This window comes from Pleurodeles waltl, chromosome 6, assembly GCF_031143425.1.
Source record: "Pleurodeles waltl isolate 20211129_DDA chromosome 6, aPleWal1.hap1.20221129, whole genome shotgun sequence".
Classification (NCBI taxonomy): domain Eukaryota; kingdom Metazoa; phylum Chordata; class Amphibia; order Caudata; family Salamandridae; genus Pleurodeles; species Pleurodeles waltl.
The window spans coordinates 1,595,067,472-1,595,081,759 of NC_090445.1; the positions used below are offsets into that span (position 1 = coordinate 1,595,067,472).

At 45.1% G+C, this 14,288-nt stretch overlaps 1 protein-coding gene across 1 annotated transcript in view; it reads right to left on the reverse strand.

Moving 5' to 3' along the window:
• Positions 1-202: 202 nt before the first annotated feature.
• C8G (complement C8 gamma chain) overlaps positions 203-14,288 on the reverse strand; it is a 52,660-nt gene continuing 38,574 nt past the window's right edge. The window contains exons 6-7 of the mRNA XM_069241421.1: positions 9,437-9,475; positions 203-1,005 (exon numbers count right to left, since the gene is read on the reverse strand). Of these exons, the coding sequence (XP_069097522.1) occupies positions 1,001-1,005; positions 9,437-9,475 (44 nt within the window). The 3' untranslated portion in view covers positions 203-1,000. The remainder of the gene's footprint in view (positions 1,006-9,436; positions 9,476-14,288) is intronic.

The window sequence follows — 14,288 nt, forward strand, 5'->3', positions numbered from 1 at the left end:
CCTGTTCTCATGCAATTATTTATCGTATATGACATGATCAACAAATTGTATTCTCTCTGAAGCACTTTTTACTTTGCAAACCTTGATCTGCACTACATTCAAACCAAAAAACCTCCAGTGCTGATTTGAAAAGTACAATGAGAAAGAGAATCGTGCAAAGAAATAATAACAAAACCAAAGTCACAAATAAAAAGAGGCCAGATTATATTTGTTAATGTTTAATCATGTTTACTGAGGCACTAAACAAAGAGAACAAAATAGGATGATAACCAGCTGGAAAACATTCCCAGCTGCTAGCAATCAGGAACTGAGGTTCTAGGGTCTCAGTCAGCATCTACTTCCCCAAAATAGCAATTTTTTTTTTTTTTTATTGACCTCTTATCCAAAGTTCCAATTTGTTGGTTACTTAAAATCAATCTTTAGATGATGCGATTTGACAAATTTACAAAATGTCTTTGTAGCCCGTCACAGGCAAAAACACCTCTCAATCTAGAACTCTAAGGAGTCCTTCTGTATTTCTTTCCATATGTGAGTGGCAGGAGAACTGGACTTCACTGGGTGGAAGAACTGCAGACCAGTGCCTGGTCCAATTGAAACTGGTTCCTGACCTTTTAAAGGAAGGAGCATGCCTGTCTATAAATCTCAGATTGAAGATCATCTCACAATTCCCAGATAGACATATGACTGGGAAATCCTGGTGCATGAATAATTAGCTTAGCCTGGGGAATGCATAAACAGCCAAAACACATCAGTGTGTGGGTTTCAGGAATACATCTATCAGCACACCTGCATCCTTGCACTGAACATCACTTGAAAATTGGAAATGCTTTCGCTTACTGAAATAATTAGCTTCATAAACAACAAACTTAGAGAAAAGTATGATAAATGAAGTTCTGGTGCTGCCCCTCCTGCGAGCACAGAGAAAGCTGACATTTATTCCTTCCGCACGCCTGCTGCATACTGCCTCCTCATGGCGCCTCGCTCCATCGGTCCTCTATGGTTAAGCTGCAAAACACAGACATTAGATACGGTTGAGAAGACTGTTTGGAGGAGAGATGTTCCTGGACGTACAACCCACACCACAGTGAGCAGCTTCGATATTTCCATCTATGGAGTTATTTATCTCAGAGGACGTTCTGATGACGTAATGTAAAATGATGGGCCTCTCTGCAGAATGTGATGAGGGGCTCCTCAGTCTCCCACATTTTACAAATATTCATTGACCTTAGGCTGATTGGGACCCACCTGGAGGTTTGGGGGCCCCCTGAAGGACATCCTCCATGCACCGCAGAAGCTGCAGGGGTTTGAGATATGCCACTACATCACTCCACAGAAATGACATGTTTGACCTTGGAATGGAAAGAGTATACCACAGATGACTGGAATACTAATAGATATTTGTATGTAGTTTTCCATAAAAATATGTTGGTAAAGATAAAGGTGCTGTAATCAGGTTTTTTCCTAACGCAAGCCTCGAAACCGGCTGCAAATTTACTTAACTTCCTTAGCACGGTGTGGTGGGAATTCCTAAGAGCTGGGAGTAGGAGGGATTCTGTTTTTCAAGTTGTAAAAACACTTTCTGATTGAAAACAGAACCTAAAGACTGCCCATGTCGAAAGTCACTCTCTCTGCCTTTCATCCTGTCTGCAAGAGAAGAAACCCACTGGAATTTTGTTAATCCGTTTGAATTTAAGAGAGTGCACCTGGCGCTGAGATTCCCTGTGTCTTGTTAAAGATACATGTTTGGGAAAACATTTAATTTTAGTTTCCACAGCTGTGCTTTTTAAAATACACATAGAGAGTCTCAATCTTGGCTTCAGCCCTTACTTTTCCAGGAGCTGCAGGCTGGCTTCCTTCTATTGCTAGCATCGTAAAAGCAGAAGAGAGTAAGCATTTCACAGGGGTAGGCTTCAGCCCTTATTTTCACCAAGAAGTGTTTTTCTGATGAAAAATAGCCCGAAATCGATGAATGAGTGTTATTATAGAGCCTTGGCTGAGGTCAAGGTATCTTCCAGGTATGTGGCTAAATACGTTAATTTGGTGGGTTATTGTGCACCAGAGCAAACCTGTCTGTATTGATTGGCAAGTCATTCTGGTTGTCTGTTTCTGGATTCACAGTTGACAAAACACCCTTTTTGATGAGGTTTGAAGATTCCTGACACTGCTTGATGTCTAAGGTTTGACTGCACCCTCCAGTTCAATAGCTGAGGCTGTCTGTTAGTATTGTCAATCCTCACTTTTAGCCCCCATGTATTGTGGCGTGTCCAAAAGTTTACGACGAGTCCTAAATATGTGGTGTTGTGACCTCATTTTCCATCTCCACTGACACTAGTTTTTATTGGAAGACCATGATGTTACATTTGGACCACTATTTTTGATTTTTTTGTAGAGCCAGAAATGTTTATAATGTATGGCCTTGAAGTTAATAGACGTCTACTCGGGCATGGTTTTGAGATAAGCAATTTTCTAACTCGATCAGCTCACAGTCAAACTGTCCCTGCAGTAACTAGAAGCATCGTTGTTTACATTACTATAGGTGCTGATGCAGTCACACTAAGCCTTCTACATCCTTCCATTTAAGGACTGCCCATATGTGTCCCCCGTCCACTCTTGGTCGTGGTATTTGCACGGTCAACCTACATTAATTTACAACGGTACCCAAAGAGCCCATGTGGCATCTGACCACCCCATTATTCTAAGAATTTAGGCCCCTCACAGAGCTACAACTTCCACCTAACGTATTCTAACTACTTTTTAAATTATAGTTTGTATACCTACAGTCATATAATGGTATCACTAGTACCTAGTACTTGTACCTGAATATTACTGTTTGCGCTGCACTATTTTGAGCATTATCCTATGATCCACAGTGATTTTCCTATTCACCTTTTGGGCGATGAGCCATGCCTCCCATTTAGGTATCATTACTGAATATGAGTATTTTCACACTGCATTATTGAAAGCATTACCATGTGAGCTCTAGGCTGCCATGGCCAGTTTGTGAATTGTTCAATTTCACTCATTCTAACTTGTAAGTATAACTAACAAGATGAATGATCATGGGTTCAGATGTTATGTGTGTCTTCAATTTGGTGCTGCTCCTCGCACTGCATGCCCATCCTTTCACTCCTTTCTTATTACTGTTTCAGACGTGCGACTGGAAAAGATGATGAGCACCTGTCCTCTTTTTAATTGATATGTGCCAAGGCCCTCATGTTTGCAATGATCTACCCGGCATGATGTTCTTATTAATAAGAGGAATACGAGTAAAGGCAAATCAGCTAAAGGTTCTTCTATTTTTATTTGTGGTTCAGTTTGTGTAAATAAAGGTTGTATATATTATTTCAATTTTACCATCAAGAAGAGGCAGATCAAGCCAATGCGGAGCAGAAACTCGTCAACAATGTTTGGAGGACCACAATTAAATAGACACGAATAAAAACTGTGATTGCAACATTTTGTTTAATCAATTTTAATATGGATGAGGCTCTCTTAAACATATAAAGTGATTATGAATGGATAACTTTAGTGCCCCCTTGATTAAGTTAAAGTGTTGTGCTTTTAGATATATTGTGATTTCTCCCCACAAGGAGGACTGTATGTAGTGCATTTTAGCTCTCGTAGGAAAAAAGAAAGGCAACAAAATTGTGATTGCTGGAAATTTGAATTAATCTCAGCCACTGTTAGTTACTCTGGAGTGTGTTCCATTCTATCATTTTTAGATAGCATGGTCCATTGCAGACATGGACCAATCATATGAAAATCAGCCTTGGACATGTCTTAAAAGGGATGGTGCAGCCCAAACTGCCAAGTCATGTCCCAAATTGGCCTAAGCCGGTACAGTTTGTTTTTTGTATCGGGGATGATGCATGGCAGTTCTGACTGGACTTTTCCTATTGGAGCAGAACCAAGTCTGAATTGCTTTAGGTTGGTCCCTGTATGTAGTTGGGCAGAGAGCATAGAAACAATGGATAGAGTTAATATTAGCTGCTGTTTAGAAATGTCATTAAAACACTGAATACAGGTAGCCCAAAACCACTCAGTAGAGCGTGAACAGTGTCAGGGCTATTAGCATCATGTGTCATGGAGAATCAAATGACGTGAGAAGGTTATCTAAATTACAACATTTTACAGAAAAAAATCTATTTTGCAGCACATTCTATAGCAGTATTACTTTCTTTTTTTTAAACACATTTTATTGGTTTTTGCGTAACAACAACCAAAGAATCATTAACTCCTCCCCTTGTATCTTGCAATGCAGTCTTCAATTCCATTTTCACATTACAATATCAGATTTCGATACTATGCATACACATTTGCGGTAATTACATAAATCAATTCAACCTGTTCCATGCTCATTTGTCTGCAGTTGAAGTGTAGCCTTCGTCCCTCCCCCAACCCACCCTCCTTCCCCGCTGGTATGGTGCGGCAACGCTACTAATATGTCTGTTGGCAATGCAGTGAGTAAGTGCTGCAGCTGTTGTTTTTGCTACTATTCTCTGCAATCTTGCCCTACCTCTCTCTGAGTGGCAGTCCCCTTCCTTTCTAGGCACCCTGGGGGCTTTTCAGAGATATGATCAGCAGGTCCCAGGCCTGCACTTTTTCCACTGTGCCTACCCCCTTGCATGCCTCTCTGCAAAGCAGGGTCCCCTCACATTCTGCCCATCTCTCTAATTCCTTTTCCCATGATTGCAAGCTAGGGCCTTTAGGGTTTTTCCATTTTCTAGTTATTTCCCTCTTGGCTAATATTAAGCCCAGATGCTGAGATCTGCTGGTTATTTTATTCTTAGCAGTGTGTGGGTACCAGTGCAATAAGCAGTGGGCCGGTGTAGTTGGAATCGTTTTTTCGATAACTTCTGCTAGGCGCTTGACAACCTGCTTCCAGTATGGAATCAAAACTGGACATGTCCACATCATGTGTATAAATAGCGCACCCACCTCTCTGCAGCAATAACATGCAGCCTCTTGAGTGTTAAAATATCTATTAATCCTTTCAGGATGTAAATATGCTCTGTGTAATATATAGAAATGAATGAGTCTAAATCCGGCTTTTCTAGTAACTCTGGGGGTTCTCTCCAATATGCCCTCCCAATCTTGCTCTAAAATAGGGGTGCCCAGGTCCGTCTCCTACTTGGCCCTTACTCCATCTAATGGCCAGAGCATCTCTGTTTGCAAATGTCAGTAGAGGCAAGTAATCGCTTTGAACGTCCCTGCTGCTTGTAAAACATAGGAACAATATGCGTGGGTGCGCAGTTCCACGTCACCCATTCTCCAGTGCCTTCGGATTATTGCATGTGCTGCCCCATGGTTAAAAAATTGACCTCCCGGCAGTCTGAATTCCTCGCTGAGCATTTCAAAGGGGGCCACAACCCTGTCTCGAAATAAGTCACCCAGTTTAGTTAAGCTTGCTGCAGTCCATGTTGCCAAACCATGACAATTCATCCCCCCCTCATCAACGGAAAGACAGAAAGGGGCAGCTCCGGGGAATATGGCAACTGAATATCTGATTTTCCTCTTAACTGTCCTCCAACATTTCTGCATGGTCTTGTAGGCCTGCAGGTGCAGTCCTGTGGGGATATCAATTCTCAGGACCAGCCCGAGCAATGCTCATTGTGTTGGTATAAACCCATCCATAGGCCCATCCTGAAGTTGCCTGCTTGTTAGCCACCTGGCGAGCCATTGCAATTGGGCTGCTAACTAATACAATTCAAAATCCAGGGCTGCCAGCCCTCCCCGCCGCACTGGACGTCAGAGTGTAGCAAGTGCCACCCGCTGTCACCCACTGCCCCAAATGCTGTACTGATTGATGCTAGTTCATTAAAGTAAGACTGCGGTACCCACAGTGGGAGAGTTCCGAACAAATACAGCAACCGAGGTAGCACTACTATTTTCAAGAGGGTAATTCTGCTTGCCACTGAGATAGGGAGTATTTGCCAAAACGCTATGGATGACTTCAAGTTTCTGAGGCCCAACCCATAATTACCCTCAAACATATCCTGAGCAGACCGGTAAATTTTCACCCCCAGGTATGGGAGGCAATGGGGTTCCAACTCCAAGTCTCTGGGTAAGTCAACTGGGATCCCAGTTTCTTTAATCAGAGATAGTTTAGTTTTAGACCAATTTACTCTAAGTCTGAATACTTCCACAAAGCTCTCCAACAAGGATTAAGTCCCTTGCAACTCTCTCCCTGTATCTTGTAAGAATAGTAAAAGGTCATCAGTGTATAATGCAATGCACTGCATGCCTTCCCCTGCTGTAAGGCCTCATAAAAGGTTCCCGACCTGGCCAACACTGCCAGGGGCGCCATGGCTTTAGCGAAAAGCAAAGGGGATAGTGGGAATCCCTGTCTCGTGCCTTGCTCCACCCCAAAACTCTCTGAGATAGTTTGCCCCGTCCACACTGTGGCAGTGGGTTTAGTATGCAAAAATCTCATCCAGTCCACAAAGCCCCACCCCAGTCCCATGAGAGTCATGACCTCATACAGGTATTCCCACTCAAGGCTAACAAATGCCTTTTCAATGTCTATAGACAATATAGCGGCCGTCGACCGGTTATATGAAGTATCAGCGAGTATAGCCATAAGCCGTCTAATGTTAACTGCAGTGCTACGTTTGGGGATAAAACCTGTTTAATCAGGGTGGATCAGAGTAGTCATAAAGGGAAGAAAACGAGAGGCCAAAATGCCACTCAAAATTTTGTAGTCGGCATTTAACATAGAAAGTGGTCGATATGCTCCCATTTCAGTGGGCACTTTCCCCAAGTTGTTTTCGACCCCAGAGACAGCATCCTCTGGAGCCCCATTTAATAAGGGGAGTGGGCATGCACCTCCCCTCTCTCTGAGCGTTTTTCTGCCACAGAGACCCCATTCCCTGGGTCCCAATGTGTTAGTTAGGGAAGGGGAGGGGAGCAGCGCAGGCCCCATCCCCAAGCCTTAAACAGGCCCAGAAAAGCCCATCCCCCAGGGCCATGTTTTGTTAATGAGGGGGAGTTGAACGCCCCCTCCCCAAGTCTAATTTGGCTCTGGGGAACCCATTCCACAAGGCCTGCCTGTATAATACGTGGGAGCTACGGTGCCCACCCAGGGCACCCACCATACACATGTTGGGGGCAGCAGGGGGCCCCAGCCAGCTCCCCACATGCTGCATGAGCCAGCATTGCTCCCACCCGCAAAGAACAGCTGTTTATGATGCTCCCTCCAGATGGGAGCATAAAAACAGATCAAAAGTCTGCTCCCAGCTGGTGGGAGCATTTTTAAAGCTTTGTGTTAAAAATGCTCCCACCAGGCAGGAGCAAACACAAGTTTCCATTCCCATGCTGGTGCGAGCAGGGAAACTACTGTGTCCCGGGGTGAGCACGCTGGGGCATAGTATGTGAGCTGGCCCCAGGAGATGGGGGACTCTGGGCCATTGAAGGCTCAGTGAGAGGTGCCATGAGATCCCGGAGGATGGGGTTCCTGAGGCTGTATACAGCTCAAGGAGGGGGGCTGAGTGCCCCTCTCCCCATAAAATTCGAATTTGGCCCTGGGGATGGGGTCCCCGGGGTCAAAAACAGCTCAGTGAGGTGGCAGCAAGTCCCCACTCCCCTTATTACATTGGGCCTCAGGAGATGGGGTCCCTGGGGCCGAATATGCCTAACCAGGGTGCCTCCCCATTAAACAAGCAAACTGGACCCCAGTTGCTGGGTGTCCCCAGGACCAAATATGGCACTCCCCTCGCCTTAATTAAAGAAGGTGGTCCCAGGCCCATATTTTGTTTTATTTTGGGTTTTTATTTCGGTCCTTTGTGAGTCCAGTGGGACCGTGGGATCACAGCAAAGAGTTATCGCCCTGGTAGATTGTGTTCCCAGAGCTTTATAAAGGCTTGGACAGTACAGCCTCATGGTTCCCTTCCCTTAAGAAATACTTCATGCCCCGGTGGATGGTGTTGCTGAGGCTGAATATGGCTTGGGGAGGCAGGGCAAGCACCTCTCTCCCCATAATTATTTTAATTTGGGCTCCCGGGGATGGAGTCCCTGGGGCCAAAAACAGCTCAAGGTAGGGGCTGTGTAGACCCCTTCCCCTTATATACACACTGGGCCCTGAGGATAGGGTCACTGAGGCCAAAAAATGTCTCAGGATGGAGTTACTGGACCCCTGTCCTAAGCAAGTAAACTGTGCCCCAGGAATGGAGTCCCAGGGACCAAAAATGGCTCTAGCGGGAGTGCCACCAGCCCCTCCCCAGAATTTAAGAATTTGGCCCCAGGCCACTATTTTGTTTTTTCCGATCCATTGGGAGTCCCGCAGGGTTGTGGCAAAAATTGCAGTTTTTTTCAATTTTGGCCCAAGGTGGGTCCCTTTGGGTCCCCCCATGGGACCTAGTATCCTTATCCTGCCCCTTTATATCATTTTATTTTTGCAAGTTGAGGACAGGAGACTAAGTTCCTGAGTCCTGTAATGGCTGGCAACACATTTTTCACATGTTGCTGGAAGCCAACCAGTGCACTTACTCCTATAGGAGTCTGACTCCTGTGGGAGCAAGATGGGGAAAAATGCTCCCTAGGCCAAGCAGAATGCTCTATTGTTTTACAATTGGTTTTAAGGGACTCTCACAAGAGTCCCTCAAACCCAACCGTCCAGAAATTCAAATATTGTTTAACAGATTTATACCAAATCCCAAAAAGCACAATCTTCTGAACCAAAATCTAGCTTCCAGCCAATTTGGTGCAATTCCTTTCAGCAGTTTTTGCTGTAGTGCTTGTTAAAGACATCTATGGAAAATGCATGGGGATTTTAGATGTTGGGACTCCCCTTTTTTCTCAACCCCCCCCCACTTGAGGGATCACCCTGAAACTTTTCATGCACAAACTAGTCAAAAAGTAGAACCTTTTTGGAAAGTTCAGTGGAGTTTCATCAAATTATGCCAAAATTATTGGCAACATAACACATTTCCTATGGAAACGCCGACCTAACTATAACTACCCAGTGGCAACCCCCATTGGTTCTCTCACACATACAGAATCCGCCGCACCCAGGAGATTGCTGGAATTGTCATACCATATTTTCGCAGAACCATTCATCTCCATATTTTTACTGCCACTAACTGATGACATTGTCACCATTAACTTGTACAATAAAAAGATTTACTGGGGTGTATAGATAATTTTCAATATCTCCACCGAGGAAGCTTGTCTCCTGTATGAAAATATAGTTTTCTTTCATTTTATGGTAAACAATATGTATCTAAGTGAGACTTTCTCGGTTAGTTGAAGGTACCATGTAGAGCAAATGGTAATTTTGCAGTGGTCCTTACACGGGTAACAGGAGTAGTTTAGGAGTTGCGGTGCACTATTGCTTGGCTGTGAATTATGCTTTATGAGCTCCACGTAGGCTTCTGATTGCTATACAAATGCATCCATTAATCCAGTGCCTTAGACCTTTGCTTTCAGGCCTAGTACTTACCCTTGAGAATATGAAACTGGTCCGCTGACTTGCAGAAACCTGGAGGCAAAATAAAAGGTGACAGCGTTAATCCTAGGATTTAATTTAGATTCCAATCTTCAGCAAGAGGTGGCTACACAGATTTCAACATTGCTATAGCATTTCACCTTTAGGACAGAATATCTCAGGTAGCGGCGCAAGCAGATAATATCTTGCTATTAGCCAAGAGTGGATCAGACGTTTGGCACAGGCATGCGAAACCCCTCACTTTGATTTGCAAGATATCTCAGAGTTTTGGCATTGATGAGTACGAATTATTTCACCTCAAGGACAGCTATAGAGATCCTGTCTGGAATGGGCTGGAATGGCTCTGCAAACGACTCAGGGATACCAGCGTTTAGGCATGGGTGCATTGAAAGATGCTGGATTTGCACCCGAATGCCAAGCCTTTCAGAGACAGTGCTAGGTCATTTATATCACCTTTGTCCTCCAGGGTTAGCACATAGATATCAACTATGTCAGGTATTTGTTTGGATCTACTGGAATATACTGGAGATGATATATTAAAAATAGAGCCCTCTTAGGCCTGAGTATAGAACATGGTTCTAAAACCTTTGATATTGACTGTCTCAGAGGAATGTTATTGGGGCACAAAGATATTAATACTGGAGGGGTTGATTACAAGCCAGTCAAAGCAGTATCCTGGGGATGTGGTTGGGGGCAGAATGACCCAGCACTTTTCATGTGCCTCAATGTCCTTGCACCTGAAACTACCAGGTGCAGGTACACTGAGCACAGTTTTACTGTGTGTGAATCTACACGAATGTAGAGCAGTCAGAGGCCACAGGCACAGCACAACTCTACTTACGTACATAGTACCGGGAAAACATGCAACACTCCACCCTAGCAACACCCTTAGCCTGCCCTGTCCGAGGCACCCTCTAACCGCCTTCACAATGTGATGCATATTCTCTCCTATTTCTCACCTGCTCAGAGCAGGTAATGAACTAGAGTGAATAGTCCCTGGAATTAGGAATAACCACGTGGGAAAGGATGTAGTAATCCCTTGTCTGTGTGGTTCTTCCCCATTCTTGGGCCTCATATTCGTGATTGCACGGGACCTGGTTTGCATTACCAACTGCAATTGGTGATTCCAGCCCCAGAAACTCCAGTACCCCTGCACCTTGGAATGTGTAATAGCGCCATTTCATTTTGATGGCTTTAGGGGATTGCCACATGCATAAAAAGGTTCATATTCTGAACTGGGCGGCATTGGGGAATTTGCGAAATGACAAAGGACAAAGGGCATTGTTCCATGCTGGACCTGGGTGTACGCGGGTCACGCTGGTGTCACATATAAATACCCTATTTAAGGGTTCTCATTGGCTGAATTCATGCAAATCTTCCAAATTGTAGCTCTGCCATGGTAAAGTCAGGGTCACAATGCACTCTATCAAGTTCTCTAATGTAACATGCCACGACATTAACTTACAACTCTTTAAAGTGATGTATTCGCTTAACAGAGGTATGCTCATGTTCCCTTTCCTAGCTATACACCTCCACAATCAGATTCGGGTACGCAAGGAAGTCTCCAAACTGACTGGAAAGGCATCCCAAGGCTATGGAAGGTGATGGAATGCCTTATCACTGCACTGTGCAAGTGACATTTAACCATAATAACATTAATAATATATATAGGATAATGTGTCCCCTGCCATACATAATAAGGATATTATAAGTCACCGAGGAGCTCCATAACCCTAAAGAGGATCGAGACCGATGGCCAAGTTCATTTATAAGGTTATTGAACCCCCGAACAGACTTGCAATATCTTTATCATGTATAGCAGGGAGTACTTTATCCCAGATAATACATGGTCACACCATCACCTTTTCCACAAACCACTTAACACCTTAGAGCATAGCTCTTTCATATGTAAGAGAGAGTATGTTTGCATCATTGAGAATAAAAACAGAAGCTATAATGCAAAAATTAAACACATCAAAAACCAGTTAGATATGTATTGCAAAAAGATATTAGAAATAGTTCAATATAGATATTTCTTTTAGGAAAAAAAGCTGCAGTAGCTTTGAATATGTAGAAACGCACAGAAATATTCTAACTTTAATAAAACTGACTAAGAGGTGCAAAAAATAAATGTTATCACTACTTTTCACTGTAAGCTAGACAAAACAAGCAGAAGAAAGAAAAGAAGACACTAGAGGACCACTCTCCTAGGATCAGCATTGCCTCTGCAACTTTGGTGCCCCCCACTGGGAGATGCAAAAGGGACTAAACGATCTCCTTGGGCCTGCCCTAAGTGAGGTACCAACCACCTTCCCCACGCCACACTATGATGGACAATCCTCATACTATGGGCTAAGGGGACCAACACAGTAAGTGCTCCCCTGCGTCTCTGTCTCTTTCCAACTTGCGCCTAGCGCCGCTCCCAACCTTCTCTTGACTTGGCCTCCCTGTAGCCATCGGGGAGATGCGACAATCCTGAACAGGGCCCGCTTAAGGGGGAGCCATCTTGTCACTTAGAGACTTGACCGCGATTGTGGGAGACCTGCCTCTCAGCATTGCCTAGCTCAACTGCACCCATCCTCCTCAGACCCACTTCACCTCAAGCTGCATGACCGGATGCCCCCCACTTTTCATCTCCTGCCCAGATCCATTGGGGTCTGCACTGCTCGCCGTTATCTAGTGAAGAAGACTCCTCCGATGCTCCTTTAAGATTGCACCTCCTGTTTTTTTGGTTTTGGCTTGGACCTGCCAGTAGTCCTCCCACCTTCTCCTGCCTGCCTTTTCTGAATCAGTTGCAGCTGCTTGTGCATCTGTTATGCCAAGTGGTAAAGCCACTGAAGTCAGCGCTATAGTTTTCCTCTGGTCCAAATCCACTGCAGCCAACATGAGTGGCAAGACACAGACCACCTGCAGACCACTGTGACCCCACTTTCCCCTCCAATCACACAGGACTACAGTGAGATATTCCTCAATGACCTACGTTAAGAGATTAGCTCACTAAAAACTGACTTGAAGAGCTGCCTCTACGACCTTCACAAAGATGTCACAGGTGTGGGTGACAGAGGGGACGACCTGAAGCGCACAATGGATTCCTGCGCTGAAGATCAAGAAGTACTGTGGAGACGAGATAACACACTGGAGGAACAGCAGATCGAACTGCAGGCGAAGCAGGAGGACCTAAAAAATTGCAGTTGGCACAACAAGATATGCATTAAAGGAGTCCCCCGGAGAGCCGAATGTGATGATGATATGTCATTCACCAGGGACTTGCTGGGGGCAATTTGGGGAGATGCAAAGAGTCAACCCTTATTTCTTGACAGGGCGCACCGTGTTGAGGCAATGACAAGCTGCCCTGATGACATCCCTGACATGCTTACCAAGGTCCACTTCTTCCTGGGCAAGGAAGCGATCCTTAAAGTGGCTCGGGGGAAGGTAGATATCATATTCCACAGACACACAGTGTAAATCTTTCAAGACCTCTTACCTTCAATGTTTCAGAAGAAACAAGACTTCAAACCATCAAGGAGAAGCTGGGAGACCAGGGAATCAAGTACCAATGGGCCCATCACTTTAGACTGCTCTTCAAGTGGAACGGCAAGCAGAGGATGGTACGATCTCTTATAGAAGCCAAACACATGCTTGGACTGTCCAGGGGCTCACCCGGCAGAAACCCCTCACCCTCCATGTCTGAGAGACCTGAATACTGAAGTCCTGTCTGGCAGATTGGCAGACTGTCTGTAGGTGGGGATCTGGCAGCAACAATGCAGCAAAACCCTCCCACTCTGCAAAAGAGGACATTATGACACACCTCCTCAAAATAAAGCAGAAATCTTCGCAATCTGCCACCAGTGACACGTGATGCGCATTGAGCATCACCCGTGCCAAGCTGCATTCCGCCGATGGGCCACACTGGCCAAATTATTTCTCCACTCCTCAGCAGGGCCTCAGCCCGATGCCCAGACTGTTGTGTATTGATTGTCACTTGTTATATCTGTGTGTCCCTTCTACCACAGGTTGTTACCCTCCTGCAGTTTTTCCGGTGTCTGCCCCCTCACTGGGCTTTTCCCCATTGAGGATGACTCCTCAGTAGGGACTGGTGGGCTTTCCCACTTGTCTCTTGACAGACTGGCTCAGCAGGTATGGCCCTGTTGGTTCCTTTATTTCCCCCACATCTTCACCCTTTTTAACGTCTCCATGCAGCTCTCACTACTCATAGTGGGGTTCGAGGTTGGAGGCCTAGACCCTCTACTCACAGTACCTTCTCTGTAAGGGCAGAACCACCACCATGAGGCACTGTACGCCACCATTTTGCCATGCGTCCCATGAAGAATGCTAAACTCCTATCCGTTAAAGTCTGAGGGCTCAACTACCACAGGAAACGTTGACAGGTTTGGTGGTACCAAATAAAACAGGACCCTGAAGTAATTATTTTGCAAGGGACGCACCTACTCATGGAAGATTGCAGTTACATGCCCCCCCAGGCAACCCTGCCAGCATTGGGTACACTAAAACATTGGGCATCACCATCCTCTTCAAAAATGGTTCATACTCCAATTTAACCCAAATCACTAGAGATCTGGGTGGACGATTCTTGATGCTGAAAATCAAGAGAGGTAGGGACACTCTTTCCTTTCTTAACCTCTATGCCTTTAACCAATGCCAAGATGTGTTCCTTCAGAAGGTACTCAAATACCATTTGGGTCCTGCTAGGTGGGACCTCATGGTAAGGGCAACTTTAACTTAGAATGGGACAATGACCTTGATAGAAACACATCACACTTCAGGGTACAGGAGCATGTCTGGACTGCTCACAAGGGAATTGGGGGACACTGGCCTACTAGATGCC